This window comes from Eptatretus burgeri, chromosome 6 (assembly GCF_056783735.1).
Source record: "Eptatretus burgeri isolate ZD-2024b chromosome 6, Ebu_testis_v1, whole genome shotgun sequence".
NCBI lineage: Eukaryota > Metazoa > Chordata > Myxini > Myxiniformes > Myxinidae > Eptatretus > Eptatretus burgeri.
The window spans coordinates 14,109,060-14,128,227 of record NC_140966.1 but is presented as its reverse complement, the minus strand read 5'-3'; the positions used below and the strand labels follow the sequence as shown (position 1 = coordinate 14,128,227).

The window sequence follows — 19,168 nt, the reverse complement described above, 5'->3', positions numbered from 1 at the left end:
AAGTGGCTGCAAGAAAGGATGCAGAGGTCAGTGAAAATGGCTAAAAAGCCAGTGTCAAGTGCACCAAAGCTCAGTCAATGTGGTGGAGACTGCCAGGAAAAGCATTTAGCATGCAGCTATCTTAAGCAGAAAAATTTGCTCCCATATGACACCCACAATATGCGTTTAGGACGACGTGTTCCAGATTAATGACACGGTAATGTGAGATGCCTGCAGTGAAGCAGGAAATTGTATAATAATTGTTGCAGGATAATTTCAACTTGCTTGAAAAAATATTGTTCATATAAATGTGTCAATTTTGGGGCAATATTCAGATCAAAATATATTATACACTCTTTGTCTACCTGTTTCTCCCTGCACCATGAGACTCTGTTGGTTCCTCGCCCTCTGTCATATATGTATACTTCTTCCTTGAGACTTGACCTCTGTGTTAAAAAAAACTGTTTCAATGTACCAATGTCCACTTTTTGTCCCTTGTCTCTCAGAGGATTAGCAGTTGATAATGGAGAGATCTAAAATTCTCTAAAATTTATATCCTGATCCGATGTACCATACTCTGTTACAGAGCATTGGTTCTGCCAAAGAAGTCTCGAGGCTACTGTCATGCTGGGTGGTTTGCCACCTCTATCCCAGCAATTAGCCCAGGAGTAATAGGTTTAGACCCGGAAAAAATTTATAATAAGCTGAAACTTTCAGGAAATGTTCAGAAAACTGTCAGGAATAACATACTAAAAGTCCCCAAGAATCTCCCATGGGGCTTTTGAGAAATTCAAGATGACGTCCAAGATGACCGCCGGCTTGAGATTTTCTCATATTTCAGGCTTAAAACATCATAAAAATGCAAATAATGAGTCTAAATATATGTTTTTTCGGGCAGGGAATTCAATTTCAACAATATTTTGAAGATTTAATGAAATCCTTATGCAGTTATACATAGGTCTAAACCTATTACTCCTGGGCTATGAACAATTTTCACCATATCTGTGGTAATACTATAGAAACCTTAAAAATAGAGTAAAATAAGGATATTCATGTATTGTATTGAATACATCAACAAAAAACAATTAACAAAACAATTACAAATGTTAAAACTTGTGAAACATATTTACAACATGACACATGTTCACCCTCAGTCATCATCCTTGTGCTGTATGGGGGCTGGGTGCTTTGGGATGCTTGTAGTCACGTGGTTGGGTTTTATATCATGACTCACCCGCTCAGGGTTTTCGGAGTGTGCATCCGCTCAGGCAATAAAGCAGAGTTGCTTCTTGCTCTCGTGTCTGTCCGACTGCTCCTTGGACACTACAGTTGGAGACGATGGATGGGAATCGGGTTACCGCTCATGGCAAAGTGCGTTTTCATCGGCGATGACTTTGAGTTGTTTTCAGAGCAATTGGAGTGCTATTTTGACACGAACAGCGTGGTGGAGGAAGGCAAGAAGAAATCGATCTTGCTTGCGTCGCTGTCGCCGGACAATTACCGCCTGTTAGGTGACCTGGTTGGACCGGACAAGCCGAGAGACGCCGGGCTGTCGTTCGGTGACATCGTGCAGAAGATGAAGGCGCACACGCGCCGGAAAAATCATCACAGCTGGCGCGGTACGAGTTCGATCACCTGGCGAGGAGCCCGGGGGAGCGTGTCGTGGTTTTCGTCGCGCGGGTGAAACATCTGGCTGTCGCCTGCAAGTTCACGACGAATGAACGTCCGGCCAGGTTCAAAGATCATTTAATTTTCCGGATTGCAAGACTCGAAAATGGTTTCGGCGATACTACGGCAGAAGTGTAAGGACATGAGGTTCAGCACGGTGGTCGAAACCACGGCGGCTGTCGAACGGACCCTCAGGGATGTACGAGCCATCGCCGGTCAGACCATGCCAGGTGACCCGGGAGTCCACGCGATGTCCCGTGCGCCTCAGGCCGCACGAGCGACCTTCGGTGCGGACCGTGGCCAGACGTCGCAACGCGGCTTGTCGGGCAGCGAGGTGAACACGCAGGCATGTTGGGGGTGTGGAGGTCGAGACCTTCGGCGGGTGTGCCCATATAAGAACAGCGTGTGTTTACATTGTCACAAGGTGGGCCATCTGAAGCGTGTGTGCCGAGCGGCATTGGCCACCGTGAAGGTCATGGACGGCGGGGTGCGGGACGATCCCGACGACCCGGAGCGAGACCTGCAGCCTGGGCGAAGTGACCCGGGCGACCCGGGGCAGGACCTGAAGCCAATGATGAGCCTGTTTTCGATTGGTCCTGTGGCGACATGACCGATGATGGTGGAAATCGAGGTGAACAAGACGCCGATCATATTTCAGATTGATACAGGAGCGGCTGTGTCGATCATAGGTGAAGAGACCACGCGTAGACTCAACGGTCTGAAGCTTATCAGGTCAGACCTCACGCTGTACACATACACCAGCGAGAAGATAACACCGGTTGGGATGGCAGACGTGTCGGTGGTCTACCAAGGTCAGGATGCCACTCTCAAGTTGTATGTGGTGCGGGGGAGGGGTCCGTCTCTCCTAGGCCGGGACTGGCTGACCCACATCAGGCTGGACTGGACAGCCATTCACCTTGTACAACCCATTCCGAGCCGATTATAAGATCAGTTGGAGAAGATTCTGCAAAGGCATCACGGGTTGTTTTGCGGTGAGCTTGGAAAACTCAAGGGCATGAAAGCCAAGTTAATCATGAAGGAGGGGGTGGTACCTCAATTCTGTAAACCAAGACCGGTTCCATATGCCCTGCAGGACAAGGTCAAGGGTGAGCTGGATAGACTGGAGGCCTGTGGAGTGATCGAACGGGTGCCGTACTCGGACTGGGCCACCCCGGTCGTCACGGTGCTGAAACGGAATGGAGACGTCCGATTGTGCGGGGACTCCGATTGTGCGGCAGTATCCGCTGCCATCGATTGATGAGATATATGCACGGTTGGCGGGGAGTCAGTACTTTACGAAGCTTGATTTACGTGATGCATATTTTCATTGGGAGATGAATCCCGGAAGCAGCGACCTGTTGACAATCAACACATGTCAGGGGCTTTATCGATACACCCGGCTCTGTTTTGGGATTGCTTCGGCCTCAGCCTTGTGGCAGAAAGCCATGGATCAGGTGTGCGTCGGCCTGCCCGCTCAGACCTACCTGGACGACGTACTCATTGCGGGGAAAACGGCGGAGGAGCACCTGGCTAACATTGCCCGGGTGCTGACGAAATTGGAGGTGTGTGGCCTGCGCTTGAACAGGGACAAGTGCGCGTTCTTCAAGCAGCAGTTGGAATACCTCGGGCACATCGTCACGCCGGAGGGGCTGTTGAAAGGCCCTCGGAAGGTGGAGGCGATTCAGCACATGCCCCCACCCCGCGACAAGACGCAGCTGCGCTCATTCATTGGGATGGCGCAGTATTACCAAGGATTCGTGCGCAAGCTCAGCTCGCAGCTAGCGCCGTTGACGCGGTTTCTCAGGAAGGACGAGCGCTGGGGGTAGAGGCCTGAACACCAGGCGGTGTTCGACCGCGTCAAGCGACTGCTCAGGAAGGATACGGTCCACGTTCACTACGAGCCTGCACGTCCGCTCTTATTGGCATGCGACAGCTCCGCATACGGTATCGGGGCGGTGCTCTCACACAGAATGGACGATGGCTCCGAGCAACCTCTTTGTTTTGCATCCCGGACCCTGTCCGCGGCAGAGCGGGAATATGCCCAGATCGAGCGCGAGGCTCTCAGCCGCGTCTGGGGGGTGCGGAAGTTTCATCAATACCTGCTGGGACGGCACTTCACCTTGCAGACGGATCACAAGCTGCTCCAATTCATCGTGAAAGCCGAGTGTGGGGTGCCGGTGGCAGCGGCCGCGCGAATACAGAGGTGGTGTCTGTTCCTTGCTGCCTACAGCTATGATATCCAGTTCCGGAGCACCGGGAAGCATGCTAATTGCGACGGTCTCTCGCGCTTGCCTTGCGTGGAGGGTCCAACTTCGTCTGAGTCAGCCGACCGGGCTGATGTGTTTGCACTGAGCCAGGTCCAGAGCGGGCCGTTCACGGCCAAGCAGGTCGCGGTGGAATCGGCTCATGATCCGGTGCTCGCCTGTGTCATTCAGGCGATTTCTACGGGGAATTGGAGCGATCTGCCTGCGACACCGGCATTTCAGCCGTTCGCGTCTCGCGCCTCAGAGCTGTCGTTGGTCCAACGGTGCATTATGTGGGGAATGAGAACGGTGATCCCACCGAAGTTCAGGCAGCGTTGTTTGGAAGAACTGCATGTCAGTCACCTTGGCGTCATGAAGACCAAGAGTCTTGCTCGCAGCCTGTTGTGGTGGCCGGGGTTAAATAAAGACATTGAACAAATGATGAAGCATTGCGCTACTTGTCAGGCAGATGCCGACAATCCGCATCGGGTGTCGGGTCTGTGGCCGATCCCAGTCAGGGCCTGGCAGAGGGTCCATGTGGATTTTGCTGGTCCTTTTAAGGGCAAAATGTTTTTGATTGTGATCGATGCGTTCTCCAAATAGCCGGAGGTTGTGGTCATGCAGCGTACGTCAGCGGACATCACGGCAGAGAAGCTGCGGACGATCTTTGCTAACAAGAGAATACCCGAGATTCTGGTCTCTGATAACAGTCCACAGTTCGTCGCGGGTGTGTTTGATGATTTTGTGCGTCGAAACGGTATTCGACATCTGAGGTCCGCACCGTATCATCTTGCCACGAACGGGCAAGCGGAATCATTTGTAAAATGTTGAAACATGTCTTGCGTAGAGGGGAGTGTGCATCTACACAGACAATGATTGATGTATTCTTGCGGCAATATAGAAATGCTTTCCATCTGGCCACCGGTGATACCCCTGCCATTCGTCTGTATGGACGTGCATTGAGGTCTAGACTGGATTTACTGCGACCTGGGAGGTCGGTGGCTGGGGCAGTGACGCACCTGACGCTGGTGCGTGGTTTTGATGTGGGACAGCGGGTAATGGTGCATGATAATTACGATTCCAAATGGGTGCCGGCCGTGGTTTCTGTTATACTCGGACCGGCAAATTGCCTGGTTAGGACTGATGATGGGAAGGTGTGGAAGCAGCACGTGGACCAAATGCATGATCGCTGTTCAGCGTCACCCCCCTCCCCCCCCCGTGCCGAGTGACATGGAGCCCCCACCTCTGATGTCGCAGGGGCCAGATGTTGCATCGCCAAGGCCACACCTGCCGGCGCCCACGGGGCCAGCGGACTCGGGGTGTTTACCTGATTCAGTCCTGCCCGAGGGAGACGAGCGAGCTTGTCGGCCGGGGGCACTTGATCTTGCAGATGGGGCGAGTCCAGCGAGGGTGTCACCTCGACCTAGCCAGGAGGCGTCTGAGCCTGAGCCGTCTGGCGGCGCTGTCCGCCCGGGGCGAATCAGGAGATGGCCGCGGTACTTGAAGGATTTTGAATGTTGATTTTTGCTATTTTAGAAGGGAAGGAAGTGTGCTGTATGGGGGTTGAGTGCTGTATGGGGGCTGGGTGCTTTGGGATGCTTGTAGTCACGTGGTTGGGTTTTATATCATGACTCGCCCGCGACGGGTTTTCGTAGTGTGCATCCGCTCAGGCAATAAAGCAGAGTTGTTACTTGCTCTCGTATCTGTCTGACCGCTCCTCGGACACTACAATCCTCATCATCAGTTTCTGGAGAAACAGGAGTTGATTCTTCAGTTTCTCCCTCAGTATCCAGCAAGGATGGCATTGGTGCTGCATTGTAGCAGGTTTGACCAGTGCACTTTGTACACAGGGCAGAGCAGTGCACCCCCATCTTCCTGCAGCCACATGACACTGCACAGCAATCTGCTCTACAGCCACAAGAGATCATGTTGAGCAGAGTGTCTGGAGCAATGGGACGGTCAGTGTCAACTGGATTCAGGATGTCCTCCAGTTTCCATCCCCATGCTGTTGGCTGCAAGGGCCTCCCCATCCATTCCTGAATAGTGAGATATGTTCTGAAGGAATGTTGCTTAGCTGCAGCACTTGGAGGCAAAGTTGCAAACTGGAACGTTAAGGAAGGTGACGTTCTGCTGATTGCCTTGTTGTCGGCGATGTAGTGGAACACGTCCAGTGATGCACAACTGGATGCACCACAGAGCTTCAGGAGGAAGCTTTCACCTGCTTCTTGGACTTGCTGATGAGTGCTCTCTGCGTTGATGAATGTGTTGAGTAGGTCATACTCCTTATTGTTATGCACCAGATTGAATGCCTTGCGCTTCCCTTGGCGATACAGAGCAGACACGGTGTCACATCCAGTTATGGCATGCAGCACCATCAGATATTTACTTGTGTCACCAATGCTTGCCTGAACGTCATGAACTCTGTAGAGTGTTGTGGGGTTCTTGCAGCATAACATGTACAGGTCCATGTTTGTGGTTGCTAGAGTCACCAGCATTACCAGCAGGTCAGTGTCAGTTCCGACAACCACCGGTTTGCCAGGCGCTGCCAAAGACAGAGCAGTTGGCACAATCAAGGAATCGGCATCAGCTTGCGCCTGCTTAACCTGGATGCCTGCTTGATTCAGCAAGCAACTGAGCATATCTATGAGACGCTCCTTGTGGTTATTTGCCAGAAATGCTGCCTGAGTAGTAGTGGTTTGCATGTTCTGGTCAAATAGGATGTCACCGGATGTTGACTTCTTTGCCCTGCGTAGTTGCTCTGCTGCCTTGGTGGAGATGGTTCTGTAGCCATCGAACACAGAAGTAGTGCCAACCACATAGTGCTTCAGGATGTAGGCAATGTAGCACTGGCACACACCTCCATAGGTTGATGGCTGTGGCCAGACTACTGACAGCAACAGATGGCCTCCATCTATGACAAACTGGCAGTTGTTTGGAATGTTGGGTTGTACAGGGGCAAATGACTTGAGGAGAGTACCTAGGGCACTCTTGGTTGGTTTCCGCATGGCACCATCATGAAACAGGGATGGAGGTTGAGGAGCCAGCTCATATGACATGAACTGCTTCATGTCAGAACTTGTCTTGAGGACACAAGTGATTCTGTTGAAGAAGAGAGTGGGATTCACCTCTGTGTTTTGCCCCCTGACGTTGATGCTGTTCTTATCTCCCATAGTCTTGACTTTGTCACTGCGATGCAGGGTGATCTCTGAACTGCTTCCCTGTTATTTTAGATGCAGCAGCTTGACCAATCTGCACGGCATTGTCACAGTTGACAGATGTGTCAGCGACAACACCAGTGGAAATAGACACTAGGCGATCAGGCTGGTCACCTGCAAATGGTGGATGTGCCTGCAGCCACTGGAGGAAGACATCGTAGTCTTTCTTGTCTGTAGCCTGAGTGGAGGAACGAAGATCTTTGTGTTGTTCAGAGGTAGTAGTGTGCACACCAGTGAACTTCTCCAAAGCATCGCACAAAGGAACACAGTGAGGCAGTGCATGCACCCATTTGGTTAAGGTGCTGTCTGTTATCCCTCTACCATGTGTCATCCCTCCACTGGTTTTCAGCATCCTCATCAGGAACTGCTCGATTGTCTGGTCGGAGAAGTTGCCAGACCAGAACTCATTGGCTCGGCGGATGGTGAAATACCCCTTTGCAGGAGAACAACGTGTACTCCTCAGGTGGCATGACTTGTGCAATGGAGTTCATCTGCTGCAAGTACAGTCTGCCAGACTTGGCATACGGTAGATGACCTGCTGCATGGAAATGCGGGATCATCCCCTGCACACAGTGAAGATGAAGCTTCCAGTTGCCAGTCCTCTCAGCTCTGATGAAGATGAGCATTAGCAACACCTGGTGGATGTACTGCACCCATAACTTTCCCGTTCTGCTCTGTGTGGCAGCTTGATCTAGGTGGTGAATGAGAAACTGTTGAAACTCTCGCAGACTTTCATCTTCATCTATCTCAGCAGCATCTTCATCTTGGTCCACTGTGTCCTGGTACAGACTGACCAGATGTTCCTTGTTAGTCTGGCTCTCCCAGTCTGACTTGTCTAGCAGTACATAGATGAGGGCCAGCAAGGTCAGAATGTGGGCACGCACTGCTCGAGAGAAGACATGACCTGTGAGCATATGCACCACTGAACCTTTGGTATACACTCGTTCCCACAGGTTTTCCAACCCACTCCCTGTCATGATCTTCCCAATGCTGCCTCGGTAGGACAACAGCAGGTGGGAGCCACCAAGTCGCACCACCACTTTATCCAAGTCTCTGGAGGCAGAAACAATTTCAGAAGCCTTTTCATACAGAGGCTGATCAAATGTTACTGGGCAGATCTTGAGGTTGTGCTTGTCACTTTGTGTCTGTGCAAAGCACAGTGCAGTGTAGATAGTGCTGGAGTTGCTTGGTTCCAGATTGATGAATGGGAGAGTCTCAATTCTGGAGGTTTGGAACTCATCACTTTTCAGAACAGTTTTCATGAAGCCACTCCAAGGAAGACACGGTGTTAAGTTCAACATGTACCCAAGCATCCAAATGGAATCAAGAGCTGTTTCTTGCAGTCTGTGAGTGTCGGAGATCTGCAGAGGCTCTACTGGAACCGACTGCAAAGCAGGAACTGCAGGTTTGCTGTATGTCTTGATGGGTATGTGCCCAAAAGTGCCAACTGCTTCAGCTCGGGGTAGTTGCATTGTGCGCTTGACAGGAGACTTTTCTACTGTTCTGGGTGGTGTTGCACAAGCTATGCCACCCATGGCATGGAAAGTGTTGTGCCCAGTTAGTTTCGCAACATTGAAATCTGCATTATCAAATACACACTGGGTGAAACCATTGAGGCCATAGGAGGGCTCACCAGCGGATATGAAGCTGTTTTCAAATCGCTGGACCTCCTTGTAGTCATCTGCAAAACTGATGCTACTGAGGATGTCGATCAGCTCGCGAGAGGCATACTTGCGATGTATGTACACTGCTATGGCAAGTAGCAATGGTGAAATGAAAGACCTTGGTCTGCAGGCAGAAATGACAGAATTGGCAATGGCAGTGCATCGCCGACTCACTACAGTAGCATTTTTGCCCTTTGGATCCAACAACTTGTGCAAGAAGAGTTTCAGAGACTCAGGAATCATAGAGGAACCATTTTCAGTTTCTTCCAAGGTTGGATATTCACCGAGATCATACACTGACAAACGAATCTCATCACGAATAATTGAAGCTGCCATTTCAATTATTCTTTCATTTTCACAAGCTTTTAAGCTGCTTGATCTGCCACCCACCTCTCACAAAGTATCCGGTGAGCAGATTCGCAGATTCACAGACACTGACTATGCTGGATTTTCCAGGGAGGCTTGTTATAATGATATCATCTTTGTATCGCTTTTTCAGTTTCTGTTTGAATTACTTGAGAGAATAGCCTTCCTCACCATTCAAGAATGTTTCCATGTGCTCCATGAGGTCAGAAACTGCATATTGACATTCGTCATTGTCATCTATATATGCACATAGCTCATTGAAAGCTGAAATCCTTTGAACATCAACTGGTTTGCCAACAGGTTTCAACTTTTGTGGGTTAGAAAGAAATTCCTGGGCACAGGCACGATGGTATTTTGCCTCTGCGGCAACCAAATCAATGTTTGCTTCTATTCTTTTGGTAACTGCCTCTCCCCACCCATCACCCCTCTCTGTTGCCCTTTTCAACACATTGTTCTCTAACTCTAATATCTCTACATTACTTGTTAACTTTCTGCGTTTGGTTTCAAGTCTGCTGCTAGTAATCAGTACTTCAGAGCAGAAAAGGCAGTGTGTGGTGATGTCAAACAAAGGAGTTCTGGACCGCAGAGTGGGTTGTTCAAATTCCTCATCTGCCGCTGATATCTCAGACTTTCTCGTCTCAGATCTGATGGATGATTCCCGGGTGTTGGCTTTTCTACAGGCAATGTGAAGTGTCAGTGACTCCTGTATCTCGAGAAGTTCATGAAGACCATCCTGTCTCTCAAGGCTTGCAGCTACGAGAGTTGTCCTTCCTTTGGGTCCAACTTGCACAAAATCCTTGATGTTTAATTATTTCTTTATTTACAAAATGTTTACATGTTTACACAAAAATTTATGAGTCCTTACAAATGATGCACGGCTCCATCTCCTGCTCTGAAAAGAAAACATTGTATTGTGCATGTCAGCCATGTTAAATATATAATAAGTTGATTTTATCTTAAAAATAGCCATAGTAATTGATTCTTTGTAACTTAAAATTTATGTTTTGACCCATTATTTTTAATTCTATGATGATTTCAGCTTGAAATATGAGAAAATCTCAAGCCGGCGGCCATCTTGAATTTCTCAAAAGCCCCAAGGGGCATTCTTGGGGACTTTTAGTATGGTATTCCTGACAGTTTTCTGAACATATCCTGAAAGTTTCAGCTTGTTATAAATTTGTTCTGGGTTTGACTCAAATTTGACTTAATACTCCTGGACTAAATAGTTAGTGCAGGGAATTTAGAATTTGTTCATGGTGCTGGCGATAACTCACCTACTCTTCATGGACACCATGGGATCTTTAACGTCCACCAACTAATTCCGGCAGACGGGTCGACTCCTAATTTAACGTCCATCCTAGTGACGGCACACACATTGATGAATCACCATGCCTGTGAAACACCGTGATGCTGGGTTGGTTTATAGCTGGGTCGGGATTCAAACCCAGGCTAGACTGCTTGGAGACAATAAAAATGATACTATGCATTGTAAATACATTACAAAGACAATTGCAAAATTTAATAAACTATGTTTTAGTTAGTTTTTGCCATGAAAATGTTGGCTATTTTGATGCAATCATAAAACTTTTTCAATTAAACATTTGAGGATGTTAGTAATGCTCACACCTGCCAATGCAGCAAGTTTCATATTTCTCTGGTAGATTTGCACAATTTTATTTATCCACTCAATGCATGACTAATTTTTTTTTTGGTGGGGGGCGGGGGTGGTGGGTGATTTAGGACATTTAACCATGTTGAGGCAGAAGAAGAATATTCGGAATAAGGTCATTGAAAGAAAACCAAACCTCATAATCAGAGCAGTCGGAGAGTTGAGGTTCTATGATCATAGTTTTGATGCATCGGGTGACAAGGTATATGGTTACAGCCTTTAACAAGGGCTTTGTGAAAAATAGCAAGTGCTATCTGAGAACAGCACCGTTTGAAAAGAACGTTTTTGCAATTGGGAATTCAGTTGCAAGGAAAACGACAAAACCAGGGAGACAGTTTACAGTTTGCTGATAGAGAATACCAAGTGAGTCAGTAAGATCAGTCTGGGCATAAAAGGAGAAAAATAATATGGTGCAAGAGATCATGAACATGGGTTTTTTTAATGTTAAAACAAATTGAAATGTTTGGCCTTTATTGACTCATCCCTTTAAAGTGAATACCTTTCAAGACAAATTAAAAAAGTGAGAATAACCAGATCTAATCACCAAATTTTGAAAATGAAGAATATATCTGGTCTGCTCAGCTGTTCACCTCCATCTCAGATCATCCTCATACAAAATCAAGATCTCATACTCCGGTCAACCTCCCTAACCACCCCCATCCGAAGCCCACCTCTTTCCAAATTTCCAGTTTTTCCTTTACGAGAGACTGAGCTGTATCCATCTTGTCCACCTCGTGTCCTCCCCTACCTCTCATTCTTCCCCATATCCGTTATTTGTCCAAGTGTCCCTCAATTTTGTCCCTAAACCCTGCTGTTGGTGTTTCCCCCATCTCCTTCGACTGTTCCTTGTTCTGTTAGGTCTTGATCCTTTCCATGTTCTAGCTTTTCTATTGAGCTTGACTTTGGATACCAAAAGAAAATCCTCTTCCGCAGCAAATGAAATTTCAGCAAACATAACCATATTTTGCCATTGTGCATCCCAACATTCTGGAAAAATCGTACGAAGTAAATAAGTATGCATCTCACAGCCAATCAGGTATCCACAGAGAGAAGACATGAATGCCTCCACAGAAAAGACTAAGATAATCAGGTCAGGTCAGGTCAGGTCTGGGAGCATGTGCCGGAACAGCATGTGGCTGCGTCCACTTTCTGCCGGTACTCCAGGGGCCTCCATCTGGCTATCCCCCAGGCAGATGCCTGGCCCATCCCCATCTCCTTGAGATGCTGATCAACCTGCTGCAACCATGAGGCACGTGGTCGGCCCATCGGCCTCCTCCACTCATGAGGCTACCTCGCTGAGAGAATCTGGTGAGCAGGATTAGCATCAGGAAAACGAGCCACATGTCCATACAGCCACAGCTGACACTCACAGACTGCGCAAGTAATAAATCTCTTTTGAGTCTCTCTCAGCAACCACTCATTGGACACAAAGTCTGACCAGCGATAGCCAAGGATTCTCCGAAGAGACCTGGAACTAAAGGAATCAAGTCTCCGTCTCAGATCCCTGGTTTAGGGTCCAAGTCTCACATCCAGAGATCAAGACTGGGAGCACCAAGGACCTCAAGACTCAGACCCAGACGTCTATTGACCTCTGGCTCACAGCCAGCACAGACATGAATATTACTGCCAAGGTAAGCAAATCTCTCTGTGACCTCAACATTCTCACCACAAACAGGTACAGACACGATATCAGCATCCAAGATGTCAATGAAAGCATGGATCATAGTTTTGACCCAGAAAACCCGTAATCCCAGCAGTTCCGGATCCTCAAGCAGCACCTCAAGGGCCTCCAAAACGATATCCAGAATCTCTGCAAAGATGACTGCATCATGTGTGAAATCAAGGTCAGAGATCTTGACATTCCAACATCTTCCCCAGAATCCAGTCCATACAAGCACTGAAAAGTGTAGAGGCCAGGACACACCCCGACGGACTCCAGCAACAACAGGGAATAAGTCGGAGATGGTATCACCACATCTCACAGCACTCTCAGGACCAGAGAATAGTTCAGACATCTGATTGATCAGTTTTGGTGGCACCCATGAAGGCAAAGAATCTTCCAGAGGGCATCCCAATTCTCGAAATTGAACATTTTGCAGAGATCAACATAGGCTACAAGCAGCCCCTGCCAAAACTCTGCGTTTGGGTAAGGACTCGAATGGCAGGGATATAGTGAATTGTCGAACTCTTTGGTGTAAAGCCTGATTGCTGTGAGCACGAGTGCTCAAGCAGATGATGGTGAACCCTATGAAGAATTATCTGAACAAAGACCTTGCCCAGCACTGAGAGTAGTGCAGAGCAGTACGCTTCGGTAATTGTTACAGTCCTGTAGATCACAGAACTGCATGCAATGACATGAGTATAGCATTTCTACCAGCTTTGAGAAGTTCAGCATGGATGCCACAAATCCCAGGAGCTTGACCCCATTTCAAACAGTTCACGGCAGCCTGCTTTAAAAAAGGAAGGTGGATCACAGTTGAATGGAGGGTCAGCAATAGAGAGAATAACACCCTTGACATCCCACTCAACAGCTGGCGGAGCAGCATGGTACAGCCGCTCAAAGTAACCGGCACAGCGAGCCTTCACTTAGGACTCCTTTGCCAAGAGCCCACCACCCTCCGCTCCAACTGCAATACACCAAGCAAAAGTCTTGGAGGAACGCAATGCGTGAATTCCCCTGCAAGCAGGACAAGAATCACTTGACCACAGGTGATGCTCTACCCCCTCACAGATTCTCGCACATAGGCCTCCTTGTCCACCATCAGCGCAAGTTCAGTTTTCCGCCTCAACTTCCTGAACAGCTCAGCTTTGCCATTATGCCTGCCCCTGCAACTCTGGTCAATGGTATTCAGTGTCCCTTGAGAGACAAAATTCTTCTTCGCCCGACGATGAATTCCAAGACATCCATTCACAAAATCTAGGATGGAGGTCTTTGGTCTTGAAGACACTCCACAACACTTTTGGATTCACCAAAGCACCTCGACCCACCAAATCCCCACTCAGCCTGTTCACAAACTCCTCAACTACCCTCTCATCCTTGAGCTTGCCTACATCCAGCCTCGGCTGGGATGGTACCATTCTCCCAGATTTAAGCTGCAACTTTAGAGCTGCTACCACAAGCCTGTGGTCACTATTGAGGAACTCAGCACTCCAGTAGACCCTGCCGTTCTGCATCATCCTCAAGCGCCGTCACTGAGCACATAGTCAATCTCCTTTGCCACACCACCAGCATTTGAATACTAAGTCCAGTGATGAGCCTGTGGGTGCCGAAACCATGAACCAGTCACCCTAAGTCTGTGCCTTCTTTCAAAGTCAAGGAACTTAGTGCTATTCTGGTTCACAGTTCCAGAACCATGGGGACCAAAACATGTCTCATAACCATCCCTATCAGTTCCAGTCGATGCACTGAAATCCCCCAAGACGAGAAGAGCATCTTGCCTGGGGCACTGATCAACCACAGACCCGAGTATGGCATAGAATGCGTCCTTCACGGTGAGATCACTCGCCTCAATCAGAGCATATACAGAGACCAGGGAAACAACACCCAAAGAGTGACGAATCCTTCATCTCATAATATGCTCGTTGATCGGTGTTACCTGAATTATCATTGGAGTCGGCTTATTAGATACACCTACAGCAACTCCTTGGGCATGGTAACCATCAGAGCAACCAGACCAATAGTAGGTGTAACCACCCGCCATGATCTCGCCACTATCCGGTCTCCGAACCTCAGATTGTGCTGCAACACTGATGTTCAAATGCTTGAGCTCAGATGATAACAGAGACAGGTGATCATCCTCTCTTAGGGATAGGACATTCCAGGCACCCATCTGAAGGGAGCACCTCAGGTTAACCCAAGGAGAACTCCATCTGGTGGATGACACCCTCAGCAGCACCCCAACACACATTACCGCAATCTGACCCGAGAACATCACCCCGTGGTTTTCCTCCTATCATCAAAGATAAGGGGCCCCGAAGGCTTTGCCCCAATCCCGTCATCTGGTGAGCTGCCCTGCGGAGGGCAGCTGCACAGGAGGTACTCCCACAGAGTGCGCTTTCAGATTTCTTTGCGTTTTTGTGTTTTGCGGAGTGAAGCGTTTTACCGTGGCCGGAGTGCAAATCCTGCCACCAACCTCCTAACAAAAAGTAACCCAACTGCAGGAGGATATCTGCAGACAGAGTTGGGCACTAGCTGTGAATGGCCATTGGCTCACAAGGAGCTCCTCCACTCTGTGACAGGTTTTGTTCTTAATCCTGCTGGGTGTCCATGTCATACACACTCCTCACCAGGAAACCTGGTGAGGGAGACGGGTTAGTCGCAAACAACCCCACCATTAAAACAAGTTAGTACAGGTTTGCATGGTATCTGGAGCAAGTCAGATCTAATCTGGCCTGACCTGACAATAAGATAATCAATGTTGACAATATTATCCCTGCTAAGATATAATCAATGCTGCATTTTCTGCATTATGGTGCTTTTTCATCAGCATGTGATACATTGCAACATGGTGAATGGAAGGACACATTTTATGTGATGGTGCAACTGCAATAACATAATTGGCATTCCTGTAAAATTATCATGATTCCTTCTAAATTTTGTTCATCTGAATAAACTTGAAGTTTGTACAAATCTATGTATAATTCCAGCAATCTGTGTGTGTGTGTGTGTCTGTATGTGTGTCTGTCTGACCGCCGTTTCTCGACGACCACCAGTTCGATCTGATTGAAACTTGCCAGGAATATTCCCGGGGACCCGCAGATGTGCCTTTTCAAGGTATGATATTAATCGGACGAGCGGTTCCCAAGTTACGGCCATTTTATTGCTTTTTTCAGTGTTGGAAAGGTGTATATATCGCAGCTGAAGTGTCGTTCCACCTTATCATGCCAAAGATAAAAAAAAAAAGATATATTTTTTCCCAAAGATATCTCAGAATAATGATAACAGCATATTAATAATAATAATAGCACAATAATTGGCAGTAATAAAAAGAATAACGTGATACAATGACCAATGTCTGTCAACCAATAACGACCTATGTATTGTCTGTCAACCAATAATGACCAATAACGTCTGTCAACGAATGACAGGACACGGTACTATGACATCACGAATGACGTCACAATTAATGTTTATTTATTTATTTATTTATTTATTGCACGATTGACGGCACAATTCTTCTTTTTCGTTTGGTATGACGTCACAATCAACACTGGGGACCTGAGTATGTGCCTTTTCAAGGTTGTGCTTGGGAGACATTTGTGAATACATTTACAGAGAGAGGGGCGAGAGAAGAGGGGGGAGAGGAGGGGAGAGAGGGGGAGAGAGGGGGAGAGGGGGGAGAGAGGGGGAGAGAGGGGGAGAGAGGGGGAGAGAGAGGGGGAGAGAGAGGGGGAGAGAGTGAGGGGGAGAGAGAGGGGGCGAGAGAGGGGGTGAGAGAGGGGGTGAGAGAGGGGGCGAGAGAGGGGGCGAGAGAGGGGGCGAGAGAGGGGGCAAGAGAGGGGGCGAGAGAGGGGGCAAGAGAGGGGGCGAGAGAGGGGGAGTGTCACAATTCAAGAGAGGGGAGAGGGGAGGTGGCGAGAGAGGGGGACGGGAGAGGGGTGTGAGAGTGGGGGCGAGAGAGAGAGAGGGGCGAGAGAGGAGGGGGGAGAGAGGAGGTGGGAGAGGGGGGAGAGAGGAGGTGGGAGAGGAAGGGGAGAGAGGAGGGGGAGAGACTAGGGGTGAGAGAGGGGGAGAGAGGGGGGAGAGAGAGGGGAGAGAGGGAGAAGAGGGAGACGAGGAAGGGAGAGAGGGGGGAGAGGGGGAGGGGAGAGAGGGTCATCACAATTCTTCTTCTTCGTTTGATATGATGTCACAATTGACGCTGGGGACCTGAGTATGTTTCCCAGGTGTTTCCCAAGTTATGGCCATTTATGATGCGGTTGGTCCGATCTAATTGAAACAATTCCCCAATCCAGTCGTCATTTACGAGAGCGAAGGAACGAAGATGCACATACTGGCACGCACCTATGGGCCCGCACTAGTGTTAATAAATGCCATTAACACAAGTTTCAGATTGACTTTACAAGAATGCCAAGTGTGACAAAAGAAAAATAGAAAGGAGGAGGAAAAAAGGTTGTATTGGAACCTGGCCTGTGAGTCTATGACAACATTTATTTATATATCAATAATTATGGCAAAAAAGTCAAAATGATGAATTTTGTTTCTCATCAAACTGACAAGCATCATGTGATGACATTCAAGACTGACAAATACTATCTCCCCTTACCCACTCACCCCCTCCCCTGTCCCCATTTACTTTTTTCAGCTTTCTATTCTTCTTGATACAAACCGATTTTGAGGTGAAAAATCCACCAATTGGAAGAAATGTCATTCCCAGGCGGTGAATCACTTTCTCATCTCACAATCTTTACCCACAGTTTAAGCAGGTAGTGCAACAAAATATTAGCTTGGCATTGGCTTGGCGGTTGGGGTGGTGGCTTGGGATCCTAGGGTCCTGAGTTTTAGCCCCTTTAAACCACTGAATTAACACCAGGGTGTTGACTCAGCCCACCATCCTTCTGAGGTTGGTGACATGAGCACCAGTGTACTGGTAATAGGGGCACTGCATCAGTGGCATCGCTGTGCCCCTAACTAATGATGCTACCAGCAGCCAAAAAGGCTGGGAACACGATGGGAAAACACGATGGGAACCACTATATTACAGAGGCCTGCAAAAGTATTCATTCCCAACCAAGAATGCCACATTTAGATGAATTATGTGGAAACAATTTTTCCATATGAACTTTTCTATTCATAACTGAAGAGATCAAACGATATACTGTTATAGTTGAAGGAGGTTGCATGTCAGGAATACCTGTAAAGAAACAAGTACAAATCGAAATTCACTTGTTGAAAAAGTATTCGGCCCATTCGGTCAGAATTTAGTGGAAGCACCTGTTGCAGCAATGACTGCTATGAGCCTTTTTGGGTAGGGTCTCTACTAGCTTTGCACAGTGAGATGGTGAAATATTTGCCCATTCTTAACGTGAAAATTGCTCTATTTCTGCCAAATTTGATGGGGATTGTCAATAGACTGCAATCTTCAAGTCTTGCCATAAATGCTCAATTAGGTTCAAGTCAGGATTTTGACTGGGCCACTCAAGAACATTTTTTTTTTGTTTTGATTCTGCCACTCCAGTGTGGCTTTAGCTTTGTGCTTCGGATCATTGTCCTGCTGAAATGTGAATCTCCTACCCAGTTTCAGTTTCATGGCTGACTCAAGCAGGTTTTCATCAAGAATTCTCCTGTACTTTGCACTGTCCATTGTCCCGTCTATCCGAACTGGCTTGACTGTCTCTGTTGATGAAAAGCAGCTCCATAACATGATGCTGCCACAATTATGCTCAACAGTAGGGATGGTGTTGACTGGGTGGTGTTTACTGTTGGGCTTGCAACAGATGTAACACTTTGACTTTAGACCAAAAAGTTCAATTTTTGTCTCATCTGACCACAAAACTTTTCTCCACATGCCTGTAGTATCATGAAGATGCCTTTTCGCAAACACCATATGAGCTTTTAGAAGCGTCTTTTTCAGTAACGGCTTCTTTCTTGCCACCTGTCCTTAGAAGCCATCTTTGTGAAGGGAACGGGATATTGTTGATTGATGAACACTGACGCCCATCTCAGACATATAGCCTTACAGATCTTTCAAAGTCATTGCTGGATTTACAGTGACATCCCAAACCAGTTTCCTGCTTGCCCAGTTGCTGAGTTTGAATGGGCAACCTGATATGGGTCGAGTCTGAGTGATATGATGCGTCTTCCACTTCTTAATGATGGATTTCACTGTACTCAAAGGGATAATGAGTAACTTTGAAATCTTCTTATAACCCTCTCCTAAACGGTGTTTCTCCACCACTTTGTCTGACTTCGTTGTGAAGACCAAGGAGCTTTTCATTTGCCTTGTTCTTTAACCAAGTGAGTTGCACCTTAAAACTCCTTAGATAAGTGTGGGAGCTTAATTTTTAAATTAAACCACTGATTACATATAGGTGAACCCTATTACAGTTATTTTATAACAAGTCAAACAAATAATTTGCTCCTGAAGTGATTTAGGGTTAATTAGGCAAAGGGTTTGAATACTTACATGACTGAGAATCATCTAATTTTCTCTGTTAATCGAACTGATTCACATTTTATCTGTATTTTTTAGCTTTATCACTTTGGAGTAGTTTGTGAAGATGATATATTGTATGTTTTGAAAGCATCATGAAATACACTAAGGTGGCATCAAAATGTGAAAACTTTTGAGGGGGGTGAATACTTTGCAGGTGACTGTATGCCATCCCCCTTGCTTACCAACAATATTTTTTTTACACCCATTA

The 19,168-nt window shown here is 47.6% G+C and overlaps 2 protein-coding genes across 17 annotated transcripts in view; both read right to left on the bottom strand.

Annotated features, from left to right (window-relative positions):
* The window catches only part of CCDC73 (coiled-coil domain containing 73), a 142,853-nt gene that overhangs the window by 34,506 nt on the left and 89,179 nt on the right, over positions 1-19,168 (bottom strand). The gene's annotated exons all lie outside the window — the stretch shown is intronic.
* LOC147024329 (uncharacterized) lies at positions 7,074-9,868 on the bottom strand. Its single transcript, XM_085886917.1, is given in 2 exon segments — positions 7,074-7,544; positions 7,546-9,868. Coding segments are annotated over 2 exon segments (2,031 nt in total). The 5' UTR covers positions 9,106-9,868.